At 46.7% G+C, this 16,739-nt stretch overlaps 2 protein-coding genes across 3 annotated transcripts in view; one reads left to right on the top strand and one right to left on the bottom strand.

The window, feature by feature from the left end:
• LOC124187186 overlaps positions 1-16,739 on the bottom strand; it is a 156,501-nt gene that overhangs the window by 70,585 nt on the left and 69,177 nt on the right. The window lies entirely within an intron of this gene.
• LOC124187184 (neurotrimin-like) overlaps positions 1-16,739 on the top strand; it is a 113,940-nt gene that overhangs the window by 39,852 nt on the left and 57,349 nt on the right. For both annotated transcript variants that reach the window (XM_046579524.1, XM_046579525.1), the window contains exons 2-3: positions 38-144; positions 16,497-16,704. In XM_046579524.1, the coding sequence (XP_046435480.1) occupies positions 38-144; positions 16,497-16,704 (315 nt within the window). The remainder of the gene's footprint in view (positions 1-37; positions 145-16,496; positions 16,705-16,739) is intronic.

A 16,739-nucleotide genomic window follows, 5' to 3' on the forward strand; every position in this document is an offset into this window, starting at 1 on the left:
ACCGAACTAAAATCGCCAATTTTCTTTTATGTTCCAGCACCGACTTCCGATCCAGAATTCACAGATTCGATCGAGAACATAACAGTGCCGGCTGGTAGAAACGTGAAGCTGGCCTGCAGCGTGAAGAATTTAGGCTCTTACAAGGTAGGTTGAAGAGAAGAGGGAAAAATTCTTTGTAAGGTTCGAAAAGAACTTGACTAAAAAAAGACGAAATCGACTAGTTACGGAAGTCGTTGCACGTACAATAAGTACGATTGCCCCGATTAATCTCGGGGTAAAAAAGAAGCGCCTGTCTCGACTGGCGGTAGCAAAAAAAGTGAGAAACTAAATGAGCAAGGATAACCGCACATCGGATATCAATAATATTTGTCCACCCGTGAGGTGAGAGAACTTCCTTTGAATCACTCGAAAAAAAATATTCAAATTATAAGCAATAGCTTGGATATGAATTTTTTATTTCAAAATGTTTTAAAGTTGAGAAAAATCCATCGGATTCGATCGATTCCATTCTTTCTTTGATTGTTATGTTTAGTCACACTGTTTTATACAATTTCACCGTGACGATCAATCTTTTTTCAACACTCAGTTTAATGCTGCTATTTGTTGATCCAAACAGATGTTCGCGTAATCTTGTAAAATTGAATATTGAACAATAAAACTTTGTGAAAAAAGAAAACTGCGTCCCATTCAAGTTGTCTAAAACAGTTGACTGAATAAAAATGAGCCAAGGTAGAATGAAATCGATCGAATACCGATCAATTTTTCTCAATTTCAAAACACTTTGAAATAAAAATTTCATACCTAAACTACTGTTTATAATTTTAAGATTATGTTTTTTATCGGGAGATTTAACGGAAATTATCTTAGCTCACGAGCGGATAAATTTCACAAATATATCCAGTATGCGATAATCGCGCATGGAATTAATGAGAAAAGTACTGATTCAAGTAAATGAACAACCTTAAGAGGGTTTGAACGTCGTTCGGCCGCCGGAAAGTTATGTTGCACAGCGTAAGCCACGCTGAAAGAATAGACGGAGCCATTGGAGCACCAGCTATGGCACGGGGTTGTGCTGTTTGACGGGAATAAAAGTGGTGAAGGGTCTCATTAAAAAGACGAGGGGGTGCAGAGAAAGCGTGCGATGCATCGAGGCTTGCACGCGAAAACTCGAGCTCTTACTTAGACTCTTGTTATAATACGTTATTCCGTACGTATAAATACATATGTACGTATGTCCGTACTGTGCCTTTTCTACGTTATGTTTTTACGCGGTGGACCGCGCTCGCTGCTGCATAAAGGCTGATGCCGGAGATTTTTCTCGAGGAGCATAAGCAGAGGGAAAAAATACAAACGACCATCCTGCAAGGGAGAGAGGAAGGGAAACTGATTTTGCGGTCACCCTTGACTCTCTCTCTCTCTCTCTCTCTCTCTCGCTCTCTCTCTTCTCCAGTACACACCCCGGGTCTCCCTCGGGACCGCTATACCGCTAAACACATACTTAGACCCTCAGTTTCCTCGCCCTCGTCTTCTCGGCGATCAGCTTTATTACCCTCAACACTCTCCAGCTGCGGCCGCGCTACCGTCTCGACGGCTTACTGCACCCACAATACACATGACGGTACACAAGACTATGAACACATACACACGCATACATACGATATATATGCATATATATATATGTATAACATAATTATGTAGATATATAATACACAGAGAAATGTATACTTGGGGGTATGTATTAAATGAGTGTAATCGTTTGGTTCATAAAAGTCGACGGCGGTAAACCCTTGTACCAGTCGACCGCCAAGTAGTCAGCATCAAAGGAGAGCGAAATGTATAATGATCGCATTATAAAAATGTAGATGTATATATATATATATATATATATATATATATGTATATATTTATATGTAACGTTGAGGCAAAAGCCGGCCGCTCTCCTTTTCTTTCTCCTCGTTACGTGTATTTTCTATAAGAACTTGTGATAATTTTTATTTTTATTAATTTCCGCGGGGTGCTGAGAGAAAATGACGACGACGACGACGACGACGAGGAGGAGACGTTTTACTGCTGGTATTATTTTTAATTTGCCCCACTCACCCCGGTAGGACGAGAGAATGAAAAAAGCCCAAGGGCGAGATGTTCGAGGGTTGAATAATTTTTGTTAACAGTTTTTATTAAGTTTTTTGTCTATCCCCCCCCCAATTTTCGAGTTGGACTTTATTTTGCAACAAGTAAAAGAGTTTCTTTCTATGAAAAAAATATTCTTCCAGCTTTCTTCTTCTTCGTCTTTTTCTTCCGAACACTTTCCCACAGATGAGGAAGAAGAAAAAGTTGAAAGCAATCTGCAGTTCAGCGTATGGGATATAGTGATTGGTACGGATCAGTGAGTTAATGAAGTTTCTGGTACCTATGAGCACGAGGCGACAGAAGGAAGATAAAGAAAATACGCGATACAGGAAAGATGATGAAACCAAGTAGGTGTGGAGAGGCGCGGTATTAAGTCTGGAGGTAACTTAAGCTGATCAGCGTGTAAGACATACTTGATCAAGTTTGCCAACTTGACATACTTATACAAGCATCGTCATATCCCTGATCGCGAAGCGTCATTTGGCGTACGCGATTTCAAATTATAAAAAAACAAAAAAAAAAAAACCAGCTGCGGTCATGCTCGCATAATACGCCTGTGTACATATTGTGTTGAAAATGTGAAATCTCTCTATTGAAGTTGTTTGAGAGTGAGTAGAAGTATGGAAGACGCTACCAACGGCGGGAGGTTCGTTAACCCTTGAATTCGCTTTCGCGTAGACAGGAATGGGTAATGAAGTAGAGGGTGTTTGTAGCGGGTTGTATTATTAAGATGTTAGTCGGCGGCGGCGTGTACGGCAGACGCACATCCCTCTCTTCTCCTCTCTTAGTAAGCTACTAGCGAGGGATCGAAACAACCACCCTGAGCGAGCAACCACCGCATCTCCGCCACCCCCGGTCGAGTGGTAGCATCCAGTCGTTTCGATCGGAGGACAGAATATCGCGAGGGGTGGGAAATCCAACTCCGAAAGGGAGTAAAAGCTCGGTCCACCCTTGAGGCTCGAAAATATTGCGACGTTTGTCCGGAGAATCGCGTGTAACTCGAGTCCGTCCTTCTTTCTGGAGTAACTCGAGGAGAAAGAGTGTTTGCCAAAGCTGCGGCAACGGCGACCCCGGCAAAGCCGCAAACACCCCGATTTTTGACGCTGCTAAAACCACGGAGGAAACACGACGGGCCTCCCGACAATCCGAGTACAAGACTTTGCGTAGTTTCGATGAGACCTTGTCGAGGATCTGAAAGAAGAGCGAAGTAAAGAGGAGGAGGAGGACGCGGAGGAAGTCTTAAGTATTTCCATTTCCATTTCCTTTGAGAGGTGATTCCCCGGGAGTCTTTCGAGCCTCCACCTCCACCTCCACTTCCGCCGCGGCCGCGGTCCCGTGGGATTCCCGTTTTACAAACGTTGTTATATAGAAGGGCGTGCGACCCCTCGAACGGCTCCCTCCTCGAGGTGAAAGAGGGACTTGAGGAGCGTAGAATGAGAGGAAACGGGACAAAGAGAGCTGCACGTTAGGACTTCCGACGTTGAACTTTTCCCAGTCGAGACTGGAAGGGTGGACCGGCGCGCATCTCGTCGACGTCCTCGATCTGCGATCCACCCTCAGCTGTCAACGATTTCTTGATTACAGCTCGGCGGCACGGCCACGTCGTCTCTTCAGAATCGCCTCCCAGCTCCGTTAGGACAAATGGAGTTTCCAAGTACAGCGTCGAACGAGTGCCGAGCGCCTAAGAGTCTAAGCCAAGAGGTTACAAGCAAGACGGTCTTCTCAGCGTTGAACCGCCCCTTCCTTCCTTCCGTGGAAGGCGGCGCGACGTCCTGCGGTTTGGGGGTTAGGCAAGCGGCAGCTTTAGTGCCACTTACCACCGCAAACATTGTTTTATCATTTTAATGGTGGGGCGAGGCTCTCCCCTCATCCGAATTTAACTGCCAACTCGGATGTAGGGGGACAAAGTCCAACGAGCTGTCGCCAATTCTTCCTTCTCGTGTTTTCGAACCTTTGTAACAATTCCTTCGATCTTTTCCAACCACCGCGGGTTATTGTTTAATCAACGAAGTGAATGGACGGAAAACCGCTTGTAACACTCTGCCTATCGTCCTTCGTAACGAGTGTCTGTACCTGAAATTTTGCCAAATTGAACAGCATCGACGGCGGTTCTTCCCTCATGGCACTCCGATCCTGAAATTATCCTATGTAGCAATTCGAGTTAGTTAGCCAGGGTTTCGGGGCAGCTTGGAAGTAAAGAGCGAGAGAGAGAAAGTGGATTAATCGGACTTCTGTCTCCAGGATTCTTTGCTTTTTAGTTCTCGTCGACGGTTTCGTTTCTTTTCTACCCCCCCCCCCCCCCCCTCCGACCCCGGACGGCTTTCGCTTTCTCTCTCTCCCTCTCGTCTCGCGAGACGCTCGCGAAAGAGACATATCCATCATTTTCTCTTTCCTCTCTATCTCTCTCCCGCCTCTTTCTTCTTTCCTCCTTCGTGTAGCTGCAAGGGATTTTTAATAAAAGTTCACCGTCCGTGTTTAATATTTCACTCTATGATTACGCACGCCTCCCTGATTTCTCACGAGTCCCTCTTCCCCCCGAGATTTGTCCTCTGATCGATGGCGTCTCCGCTACACGAGAATTTCGAAGAAAACTTCGTTCACCGACCGGATCCTCACACGCAAGTTCCGCGAGTGGGACCGACAGGTGTCAGGTGTCAAGCTCCTCCTCCTCCTCCTCCTCCTTCTCCTCCCTCCCCTCTCGCTTGCCTTTCTTTTCCCTTCGATATTCATCAGGTCCACACGAGTGTTTTCTCCCGAGTCACGTACCCGATGCAAGGATGAAATTTCACCGCGAGATCACCGCGACACGAGGACCAGCCTCAGGGTGTGAGATGGAGTCAAAAGGACCCCGAGACCTCATACCGTGGAGGTCGTTCACCGGTGCGGAGAGAAGACGCTTGTCGCCCTCTTCCGCTTCTCGCCGAGCACCCATCAGCCATCCGCGTTCAATGGACGGGAAAATGAATGTCATCTGCTCTCCCTTCCGCGGTCTCGACGCAGATCCTGAGGAAGGTGTTTCGACTCCTGCCACTCCTCTCGCACCGTACCGGATAAAATTTTCACCAAAAATAAAGAGGACGAAACGTGGCTTTCCGATCATGATCCTTTGAGCTTTCAGTAAATCTTCTTGCTTGTTCCGATTTCGGACAGCTGCGTTCGTCCCGCGGAAGCTTAGCCAGTCGATTATATCCACCCGACATGCGACACGTCGAAACACTTTTCAGCACTTTCAGTGGGAATCGGATTCCTCCTGGTAGACATGTTCGAGAGAAAATTGTGATCAACGCTTTCGCGCACCGTTTGTTGTACCTTTTCTGCCGTTTTTTTTTTTTTTTGCCACGGGCTTAAGCTCCCCAGATCGCCCGGATCGCTGAACGTAACATCGTCGTTCCATTCTTGGCCTGCATGTACACGATATCTACCGTATAGGTATACGTGAACCCAGCCTAGGATGCGCCCTTGTGGGCCACATGCCGTTGCCTACACGGAGGGAAAGGATTGTTTGAGTCAAGTGATATTCGTTTGACTCAACTGAATGCTGTTGTCAAATTCGGCGAACACGATACGTGCTTGATTCAACAAAACACTTTTGTCTGTCGAAATACTTGTGACAACTTGACGTAGCATCGAATCAAGACTTTGATCATGCTGACTATCAATTTATTCAAGATAACACAGCGTGAATTCCTTGGTATAAATGTGAATCTCTTATGAAGAAAATGTGTGATTGAGATGACTAAAAATTTGATTGAACGCACCTCTGTCGTTTTGTTTTAAGAATATGAAATGTTCTAGCAAAACGAATTGAGCTTGTTTTAATTCATGTTTCGTTGAATCAAGACTTCAACAGTTGAAAGGTTCACTCGATCGCGACAAGAAAGGCTTTCGTTGAATCAAGGAATTCGCTCGACTAAATCATTTTGACAGACTACCTAAATCGACATTGTTGAATCAAATTCATCGTCTTTGGAACAAGGGATACTAGATTGAAGCGAATGGGCGCCAATGAAATATATTCTGTTTCTTCAACAATTCCATCTTCATCGTGCACACCGCACAATATTACTTCAGCCGTCAAGTTCGCCTGCAGTGTGCAGTATCTTCGCGTGGCTGCTTCGTTGTCCCGAGACGTCGGGCTTCCTTTGAAGTATACCTCCCGGTGCGTGTGTACAACGTTGTGTTATTTACCGGATAGTCGAGCTGCGCACGGCGAAAGCGCGTTACGCTGAATCCACTGTGGGTACGTTCTTACGTAGCCAGTCGAGTTTACCCCTGTCGAGTATCGCCGTCTAGTTCGTAGTTCAGAATCTGCTTCCAGTCGTATTTCTTTGATCTACACTCCGCTCCGTAGATTGGTAGATACAGTTGTATGCACGAGTAATTTTGTGTTATTAACCTGATAGGCGAGGAGGAAGATCGTGAGAGAAATATCGCGTTATTTCTAAGAAGTTGCAACCGCAAGTACGCCGAAGAACCACGACGGCACCGCCGCCAAGCCTCCTCGGCAAGAAGTTCCGAGCTTTTGATCAAGCGAGAGGATTTGAATTTAATTAAAAAAGACCTTGAGAGCTTGTGTATTTGGCTAAGTAAAACGCTCGTCTCTCCTTCGAATCGGGTCGGATGTCAGCCTCTGCCCGTTTTCCAACTTTTATCATCACTCACCGCGAACGTAAACGCCGAAAGCTCCGACTGACGAAAACAACCGTTATCAGAGTTGTTAACGCTGTATATACATATACTTGCGAGGAAGATTGTGTCTCGCACTATCGAGTATAAACGGTAACATTCGTTATCGAGTTCGTCTCTTTTCCTCTTTTCTTCTTTTCCCATTCGACAATTTTTCCGCGTTATCTTCTCTCTTTCGGCGTAATCGCTACGGCCAAGAAATTAGGACAAGATCGATCCTCCGTTTTTGGAAATATAATACGTAGCTGGTCAAAGGTCACAGTTTCGCGTCGGAGCCTTGTCTTGAGGATAAAATATACCTTCGATTTATTTTAACTCGTGAATAAAAATTTACGGTTATTGAATATCTTCCGAAATCTGTACCTTCCATAATCCTGATCGTCCCTGAACCTTTCAGCGAAAAAAAAAAAAAAAAAAAAATCATCAGTGTATCTCCGATTACGCTAATTATCGGCGAAAAAGAATAACAAGTGACATACATCCGAGTTGTTCGCGAAACAAGCGACGTGTAAAGTGCACCGTGGGAATCCACGAAGAGCAAAGAGCATTCTTGTAGGTGCGGGCATACCTGTACCTACAGAGCGTCAGTGCAGCCGGAGCGTTGCGAAGGGTGTCTGTTTTGAAAGGGTAGCAATTACCCCGTCGTCCCGGCTGTCAGGCCCGAGGCTGATGTCCCTCTCGCGGTGGCTACCGGGCGAGGAGAAAGCGAGGAGAAAGCGAGGAGAAAGCGAGGAGAGTGGCCGAGGGTAGGAGGAAGATGAAAGCCGAGAGTGCGAGGAGGAACGCCGGCTGCAGATACAGGGGCTCATTAAACCGGGAATGCTGATTGCGTTAACCCCGCCGCTTCCCGCGACACTGCCGCTTCGCCCGATGCCTAGCATTAAATGCCCGGCATTTACCCCCCCAAGAGCTCGACGGACCAGTTCCCTAGGTCGTCTCTAATCGAAATACGGCCGATCTCTCCCTCTCTTTCACTTTTTCTCTCTCCCTCTCTCTCGTCGATAACCCATCGCGACCGGGTGGAGTACCCGCCTCTTAATTAGGGGTTAACTTTTTAATTAAATCTTTTCACTCACCCGCGCGAGTTCGCTATATAACCCTCATTCCACCCCTGAAACGACACACGACACAATCATTCGTCGTACGTCGATGTGAAAATATTTTGCGCGAAAAACGGGGATCCATTTACGACGCCTTGTCGAAACTCTAACACTCGTTTGCGTGATTGTAACTCACGTTATATTATGTATGTATATCAGGGTGGTTCTTAAAAGGTAATTTTTTAAATTCTATTAGTTCACTCGTTAAATCAGCTCAAAATTTTTTTCATATCAACCCTAACTCGTGCTCGCAAGAGGGTGGATTTTCCCTTTCAACCATTTTAGGGACACATTCAATCTACCAAACTGGTTTCGATAAAATCCGGTCAGGGGGGGGGGGGGGTTTCCTGGGTTGCTCAGTACGATCTGGACTCGAAGTTTCAAAATTCAAAATCGCGGATTCAATTCAAAATTCATCCGAGTACTGAATTTTATCGAAATCAAATAATTTTTTAAATTTTGGCCCACCATATTGGATTCGTCATTTTGAATTTACAAATTTTGAGTTCAGATTCGTAATGAACGATCCAAGATACCCCCTACATCGAATTTCAGCCAAAATTCGTTCGGTGGATTTATTGTGTCCCCGAAAGGGTTAAATGAGGAAAACGAACATCTTGCGGGCACGGGTTAGAATTGAAATAAAAAAGTGAAAAAATAAGGGAATCGTTGCTGAATTATTTGGAATTGAATCGTGAAATTCAAAAATGACTTTTTCAAGGACCACTCTAAATTGTACGGTATACCAAAGACGTGAGTGAAGATGAAAATGTGCTGTAAGAAATATGTCAATTCTTCCAACTCTACAGTTCCTCAAAGATTACCTTCCGTTGAGATGTTCGAATATCGGAGGAAAAAAAATCTTCCCGTCCCGCTGAAAGCGCGATTCGTCAAAACGACGTCGAGTCGTCCTTCACCTCCAACTCAACGCCGATTGAATTTCCTTCTCTGATCGATTTTGGTTGGATCAACGCACCGTGACCACAGCTGCTGCAGCACGGTGCACAACTTCGTACCTATTCGGAAAGAAGCGGCGAACCAGAATCAATCAGAGTTCCTGATTGTTGCTGGCCGGTGTTGATCGAGTCGCGAACGACACGTGGATGAGACGAGGGCGGAGAGGGAGGGGCGGGGCCCGTCTCCGGAGCTTGGAGTGTGTGTTTTGGACGCGATCTCGTTTTGGTCGGCGAATGATCGGACGGAGTATGAGGAAGCGGGCGATTCGCGCGAGGCACTCCAAAGTAATCGAAATCCTGGGAGGCGAAAGGGAGGCCGGGAGGCAGCGGCGCAAGTCGAGGGGAGGAAGAGGGGCGATAAATTACTGTGACCAACCCGCTATCAATCCTAAATACCTACGAACGCTTTTAGCTTTCACTTTGCCCACCGCGCTCTCCTGTTCTGCACCAGAGCCAGCCAACACCGCGGCTCTCTCGTCGCGCGCGGTATTCCGGACGAAATTTATTCCCCACCTCGGGATATAAAAATACACCATCCTGCTGGCGACGCGACGACGCGTCGCGACGCGAACTCGCAACGCCGTTTTCTTTCTCCCATATTCACCTACCTACACTCTGCTGTTTTTGCAGGTTATGGAACGTAATTCACACGCTGCGCGTACTTGCTCATGTCACGGTGTTATAATTCCGCGGCATCATCGCGCACATCTCGGTGAAATGGCGTGAAAAGTTGAATGGAACCAAACCATATATTTCCGATATGCATCGGGTAAAATGCAGCATTTTACCAACAGCCACGTGATCGTCGATGTCGAGGCCAATCCAACGAGTCCTGGCTCTTCGATTTTGCTCCCGCCGTTCCCAAGATGTTACGATTTTAGCTGGTTAGTCGCGCAAGCTACGCTATTCGTTGAATACAACCAGACCAGAGCTTCCTGATATGCAACGGACAAAATAAATGCAGCATTTCACCAATGAACACGTGATCGTCGACGTCGAGGCGAGTCCAACGAGTCCTGGCTTTTCGATTCTGCTCGCGCCTTTCTCAAGGTATTACGATTTTAGCGAGCAGCTGAGTCGCGCAAGCTCGCGCTATTCGTGTCGTTGAAACTGTGATATCTCGGTATTGGTCCATCCGAAATCGACGATCTTGGATCCGTCGTGCGCGTCTATGCATCGGCTACAGCATGGTTATAAAACTTTGGAATTTCATTCATAAGTTCGTGGTATCGAAACAAGATTTCTCAGCGTTCAACCGCAGGCTGGATCCCATTGAATTTCAAGAACCGAATTCTCGGATGTTAAAGTCGATATTTAGTAAGTAACTTGGAGCGTCAAAGTTGCAAAGTTGACGCGTGCGCCACGTGTAAGTATCATATCCACGTTTTATTTTCGACGAGGCTTGTTGGTTCCTCGCCTTCCGAAGCCACTGTCCTTTCTGCCATCATCCCTGTGTCCGTTACTCCTGGATATTGGTAAAGTTGTAAGCGACAGCCTGCACCGCTAACCCTGCCGACCAGCTGACGCTGGCTACTTCGGGACTCGACCTCGTGGCCCGTCTCGACCGCTGAACTGACCCAGGGAGTTCCAAGAAACTCTCTCTCTCTCTCTATACGCGTGTAGCGTCTATTTATAAGTAAAAGAGACGAAAAAAAAACGAAAAGAAACAAGAAGTGACAATTTTTTGTCTCTTATTCTTACCACCCACAATTTGAATTTCAAGCTCACGAAGATCCGAAGAAAGAATAAAATCGAAATAAGCAAGAGAGAGAGCGAAATGTTGCAGTTGTAAGCTGAGCTTTTCGCCAAAGCGTACACGTACACGAAGATATACATATATTCCACTTTGGTATACCCATCGACGAAGGCATCTGGAGGGTCTATAAATATTTCTGCCCAGCTTATTCTCTTTATTCCGTCTCCGGGTGTGAAAGTAGAGGCGCCAATCTACAGAATATAAGGCTCAGAGTGTCTCAGAGACAAATAATGAAGAAGAGAATTCCAGGATGTACAGACACGTCTGTAGTGCAGCACTCGCTGGAGAAATGTCCGGGATTGTGCTGCGTCGAGGGATGTAAAAAATTGCGAGCTCGACGCCGGAGCTTGGAACTTGACTTTTAATTGAGGCTGAGTGAAAACTCTCCGCTGCTGCAGTCCGATTCTCAATACGAACGACGGTGGGGACTGGATGAGGATAGGGCAATAAAATCGAAGTGAAAAGAGAGGAACACTGCACTATTGGTGTACCAAATATAGTATATATCTACAAGGCGTCGAGGTATTTATATTGGCTTCTCGCAGCGTGACAGTGATCTACTGGGAATTTTACCCCTTGTTCCACACACTCGAAGCTCTCCTCCTTGCTCTTTCTTGGACCAACTCGGCCTCCTCCCCTACTTTTCTCATGAACGCGACTTACCGCGCTGCGAGTCGCGACGCGTCGAACTAATAAAAGCAACTTCCTACTCAAGGGACGTCACCGGGATTCGGGTGTTTAGCGAGGAGGGGGATGAAGAGGGAGGGAGAGAGAGAGAGAGAGAGAGAGAGAGGAAAAAGAGCCGGGCGTGTCGTCCGTCGTCCGTCAGCCGTCTATTGTTTTTCTCGTTCCCCGGTCTCGTCGCGTTCAATGGCGTTTTGTTTCAATCGAGCTTCCCGCACCCCGCGCGCAATATGTCCAACCATTATTTGTTCCATCACCTAAAGCCCGGACGATCAAGGGATGATTTTATTGGCCGATCCCGTATGCCGTGTGGGTAGTCGGGGAGGTTTAATGAGCGCCTCAACCCCCGGCCCTGCCCCGCCACCCTCGCAATTACGTTGCGCGTGCCGCGACTGGGAAAGCAAAGTTCCGCCGCGTCTTCGGAGGAGGAGAATGAGGACGAGGAGCGGAACCAGGAGCAGATGCCGAGTTCCAAAAAGGGAGATAAAGTCAACCCCTGCTGCTGACCGATTGGCAAAGCGGGCGGCGAGAAAGAGAGCCGAGAGAGAGAGAGAGAAAGAGAAGGAGATATCGGCCGATGTTTTATTGCCGGATCCAAAGCCGAGGCTCGTGGACTGCTCTCGTCGTAATCCGCGGACAGATTCGTCCGGATTCATGGTTCGCTTTATGTTACAAATGCGCGTACTCGGTTTATATACCAAGGTTTTATACACGCGATGCTTTTCAGAGATATTTTCTAAACCCGGCCGCTGGTGTTATAATATTTGTATTAAAATGCAAAAGCCTCCCACGCATCAGGGCGCGAAACGAATTAGGTACAACGAAAAAAAAAAAAAAGAACCGCATCTATGCATATTCAAACCCGTGGCCACCGGCCTTTGACTCAATTTTCAAATTACCCAAAGTCGCGTCGCGAAAATTCCCGCATATTACTTTGTAGAAAATTGCAAGGCGGTTTTCATACTCCGCTTACCAGCCAGCCTTGCGGAACCCCGCGACCTGACTCAAGCCGAAAGGCGACAGCTGTTCAGGGATGTCCCCGTTTCTCTGTCGGGTTAACCGAAGCTTGGTTTGGTCACCGGGTTAACCCTCGATGTATATATACTGTCGATTTAAATTCATTGACTTTATCAGGTGCGCCCCGGGAGAAACCCTTTTTTAAACTTGTCTCATTGTAGAAAATAATAACGGAAAGTAACAAAGAAAAACGGACCGATGGCGAAAGTTCTCTCGATTGTCAACCCTTCTTTGCCTCGTCGCAGAGACAAATGTGCTTTGTAGGTACAGCAAGGATGAAACCGATAATATTTATTCATTTATTGAATTTCAAAAGTTTACGTTAACGTCATGAATATTAGTAAGCCCTAACAGAGGTAAACAAGTTACCTAGTTTGTAGGATTGGAGTAACAAAGAAATGAAAATAGAAAAACAACTTACCGACTACTGTAAAAATATGAAGATTTAGATTCAAGTTCGCTTATGAACAATCCTCAAAAAATTATAATAAATTTATAAACATTTAAGAAATAGTTAAATTAGATGATGATTTACTCAAGTTAATGTATATTTGTAATTATCCGACTATTTTTGTGAATACAAATTGCGATAATAAATTTCTGTTTGTTTTTTTTTTGTTTTATTGTTAGCTACGCGGTCACAGGTTCTATCTCTTATTTCATTTTCCGAACCCTAGGCAACTACTGTGTATCGGCTATATTTTTTCTCTTCTATATAAAACGCGTTCCAAAGAAGTTTCATTATTTAATACACTCCCGGAAACGGGGAACGTGACCCGCCGTCAAGAAACGACGCCAGCAAGCAAGAAGACAACACGAGTCGTCGCGCAGCGACGGGAAAACGACTTTCCGAGACTTTAACGTATATCGTTTCAGGGTTACCAGAGAGAGAGGGAGAGAGAAAGATGGGGGTTCTTTACCCTGGGGCAATAAATATTTTCCCAAAACGATTACAGACTGGTAGAAATCGATCAAGCAATTAATACCAGATTGTACAGTTTGTATATAATTTCTCGAAGAATGAACGATCGATTTCGAATTCTTGAGAGCAATTGGACCCTGCTCCAGCCTTTGAGACCTTTGTAAGCCGTGCGCGAATCCTTCCTTGAAGGAAGTCAAAGGGTGGATAGCCGGTAAATTGGTTAACGAATCGGCCCTTTGACAGCAGTGGTGGCTCAACGCCCCCGCAGCGTCAATTGATGCTCAGAGATATAATAGAGAGCCGGGGTTTAATGGCGGGATTGTTCTCAGTTGAAATCCTTCGCTGCCCGGAGGATCCCGGCGTCCCGCTGAATACGAGAATCGGGATACGCGGCTACACGCGGATATATTCGCCGAAGGAAATGAAAAATGCGAGGGACGAATTGAAGCAAAACTTGAATAAAATAAGAGTAATAAGAAAAAAAAAAAAAAAATGAATAAATGAAAAAAAGGAAAAAAAGAATTAGTGAATATAAATCAAGTCAACGTACATGTACACGACGTTACATATAGGAATCGTATGTACCTACGCGTGCATAAATCGTGTGAAATCCGTTGCATCGCAATTTGCGACAAAGAGACGATACGTATAGTATACGTATGTAACGTATGTACAGTATACGCAATATAGATACGTACACGGTGATATAAAAAATAATTAATCCCGGTAACAAGTTTGTCAGGTAGGTATTTCGGTCGTATAAAAAGTCGGGAGGGTAGTTAGGCGGTGTTTGTTCTCGTCAGGGAGAAAGATAAAGAGATAAATTCAGGTCCGTATACGTATACACACACACACAGACGCACATATGTGTCAGCGTACTCCGCCGTAAGGATGTATTTGTGAATTTTCCCCGAGGAGAAAGCGGCCAGAGGATGGGGAGAGGGGGTGGTGGTGGGGATGAGACTTCAGGGATGGCGAAGCACTTAGCGAATGATTTTTAAATTAAATCAGCTTGTTTGCAGGTCTGCCCCCTCCCTCCCCCCTTCCCGCCGACATCGTCGCTAGGCACTCGGGGTGTAAAAACATGTTGACTAGTGGGAGAGGAACCGAGGACAGTGTTACACGGGACCTGGTTTCAGGATCCCGATGACGGCGAAACACGAAGAAAACGGTCTGCCTAAAAGGGCAAGAACAACGATAACATAACCTCAACCCTCCACATCAATTAATCCTGTCTTGTCGCGATCCAAACTACCCCTAATTACACATGCGTTACGATCAGGGAGACGAGCTTTGAATGTAGCCTGATTGTGAGCGGTGGGGTGTGTTTTCGAAATTTCAGAGTAGGTGCTGATGAGGTAGATTTGTTTTTTGTTTGCTTTTTTTTGACCTGAAACATATACTTTGAACTGAAAAATACATCAGTCACTCGACGCGATTTTGAAACGTTGCACGTACAGGGTTGAATTCGGAAAACGATCTATCCGTCACACCATACAAGGACTGTATATTTCGTGAAAACATCTTACGAAAAAGGGGGCCAAAAAAAAAGTGGAAAACAAAAATGAAAAGAAGAAAGACAGTAACGCAGCGGGAACTTAACCGAGAAAATCGAACGACTGCCGGGCGAGAGAGAGAGATGAAAATAGACAGAGAAAGATGGAAGTGCAGGGAGGGAGGAACAAGCAACGGGGGCGAAACGCGACAGCCCGACAGGACTAAGTGGTGTAACGCGTTTAACCCGGCAATCCCACCCCCGGTTTCCTCTCCAAGGGGATTCGTGTGCGGTAGTGGAGGAACACGCCCGCCTATCCCGTCAGGCATATGTGAGGGAGGGGGGGAGGGGTGAAACGCGTGGCGACGCGATACCGAGCCGCAACCTTCTCGCATCCCGGAGCTAGACTGGCCGGCGACGTTCCTCCTCCACCCCCGAGTTTCTCCCCGAGGTTCTTCTCTCGTTCGGCCGCCCGGTCTTCGTAGTAAACAAAACTGTAACTCTCCGCGGGGCCGAAGAATCAATGCCGCGGGGGGTGGTCTATGGCCCAGTTTAGCCCCTCCTTGCAACCCCCTTCCATCAGGGCACTGCTGCAGCCGAATTATAGAAGAGAGCGTTATACCTCTTGCTTTACCTTACCGCGCGATGCACGCGCAGAAATACACCCCCTCACCCCCATAGGAACGCGGAAACAACCCCTAAGCCTCGGTGGGTGCCGTGGCTGCACCACCGCACAGATCTTGTCCGATAATTTACTCTGATGCCCCCGTTGAACCGGGTGCATCGACCCTGCACCGCCACTTTTCCCGCATCTAAGTTCATCCCCCTTACAGCTGGTATATAGGTACGTTTTGCACCCAGTTTTCATCCCTTTCTCGTTCCCTCTTTACTTGTTCATATATACAAAGCGCAGAAGTCAGTCGTGACCGCGAACGAAGAGCCGGAGATTCTCCATCCCTGCTTCTTCTCTCTTCTTCTTCTCTATCCAGTTCTCGATATCTCCGTTTCTCTTGCAACCCTCCCCCCCCCCCCCCCTCCGCCCCCTAACCGTATTTCTCCGGGGACTTTTGCCGCCGCTGCCGCTGCCGCCGCCGCCGCCGCTGGCGTTGCTTGGCGAACGAGATCAGGAACTCTCCTTTGAAACAGGAAAACATAAATATTTCATAGCTCGAGTATTCCGTATCCTGCAGTCGTCCTGAATTCTCAAACTTCTACCAAACACTTTTTGGCCACGATATATACTCGGCAGTATTTCCCATCCCTCTGCCGTGATCCCGACGCCCCTGCTGAGTCCGAAAAGTTTAACCCCCCCGTCTATCCGCGAAACGGAACGCAACGCCTCATCCGGCCAGCCAATCTCTTAATCTTACTTAGGGGTATAGAGAAATCGCTTCGAACGACCATCCACCTCCATCCCTTCCTCCGTCCTTTCTTCCATCTAACACGTTCCTTTTTTCACTTGCACCTCAATCATACCATCTTATAGGATATCAGCGGTAAGCTACACGTTCCTGTGATCTCGAAACCGTGATCTCTTCAAACCCGAGTCAACTCTCGGCGCCATTATTTTCTTCGGAAGATATTTCGTCTCTTGAGAAAAGACATTTTTCCTCGCTGTAATTCAAGGGGTTTTTCGACCATTTCACTCACCCCTCCCTCCCCCCCATCAGAAAAAGGGATGTTGTATAATCCCACGTTCCCTTCACATGGATCATATAAAGTGTACCACCACGTATTCTTATGATTCCAGGTTGCTTGGATGCACTTCGAACAGAGCGCGATACTGACGGTGCACAATCACGTGATAACGAGGAACCCGCGTATTTCGGTAACGCACGACAAACACCGTACCTGGTTTTTGCACATAAGCGACGTCCACCAGGAGGACATGGGAAGGTACATGTGCCAGATAAACACGGTCACGGCGAAGACGCAGTTCGGCTACCTCCACGTCGTAGGTAAGTAAAGAATGAGTTACATCCTATACATGGTT

The sequence above is a fragment of the Neodiprion fabricii genome, chromosome 7 (genome assembly GCF_021155785.1).
Source record: "Neodiprion fabricii isolate iyNeoFabr1 chromosome 7, iyNeoFabr1.1, whole genome shotgun sequence".
NCBI lineage: Eukaryota > Metazoa > Arthropoda > Insecta > Hymenoptera > Diprionidae > Neodiprion > Neodiprion fabricii.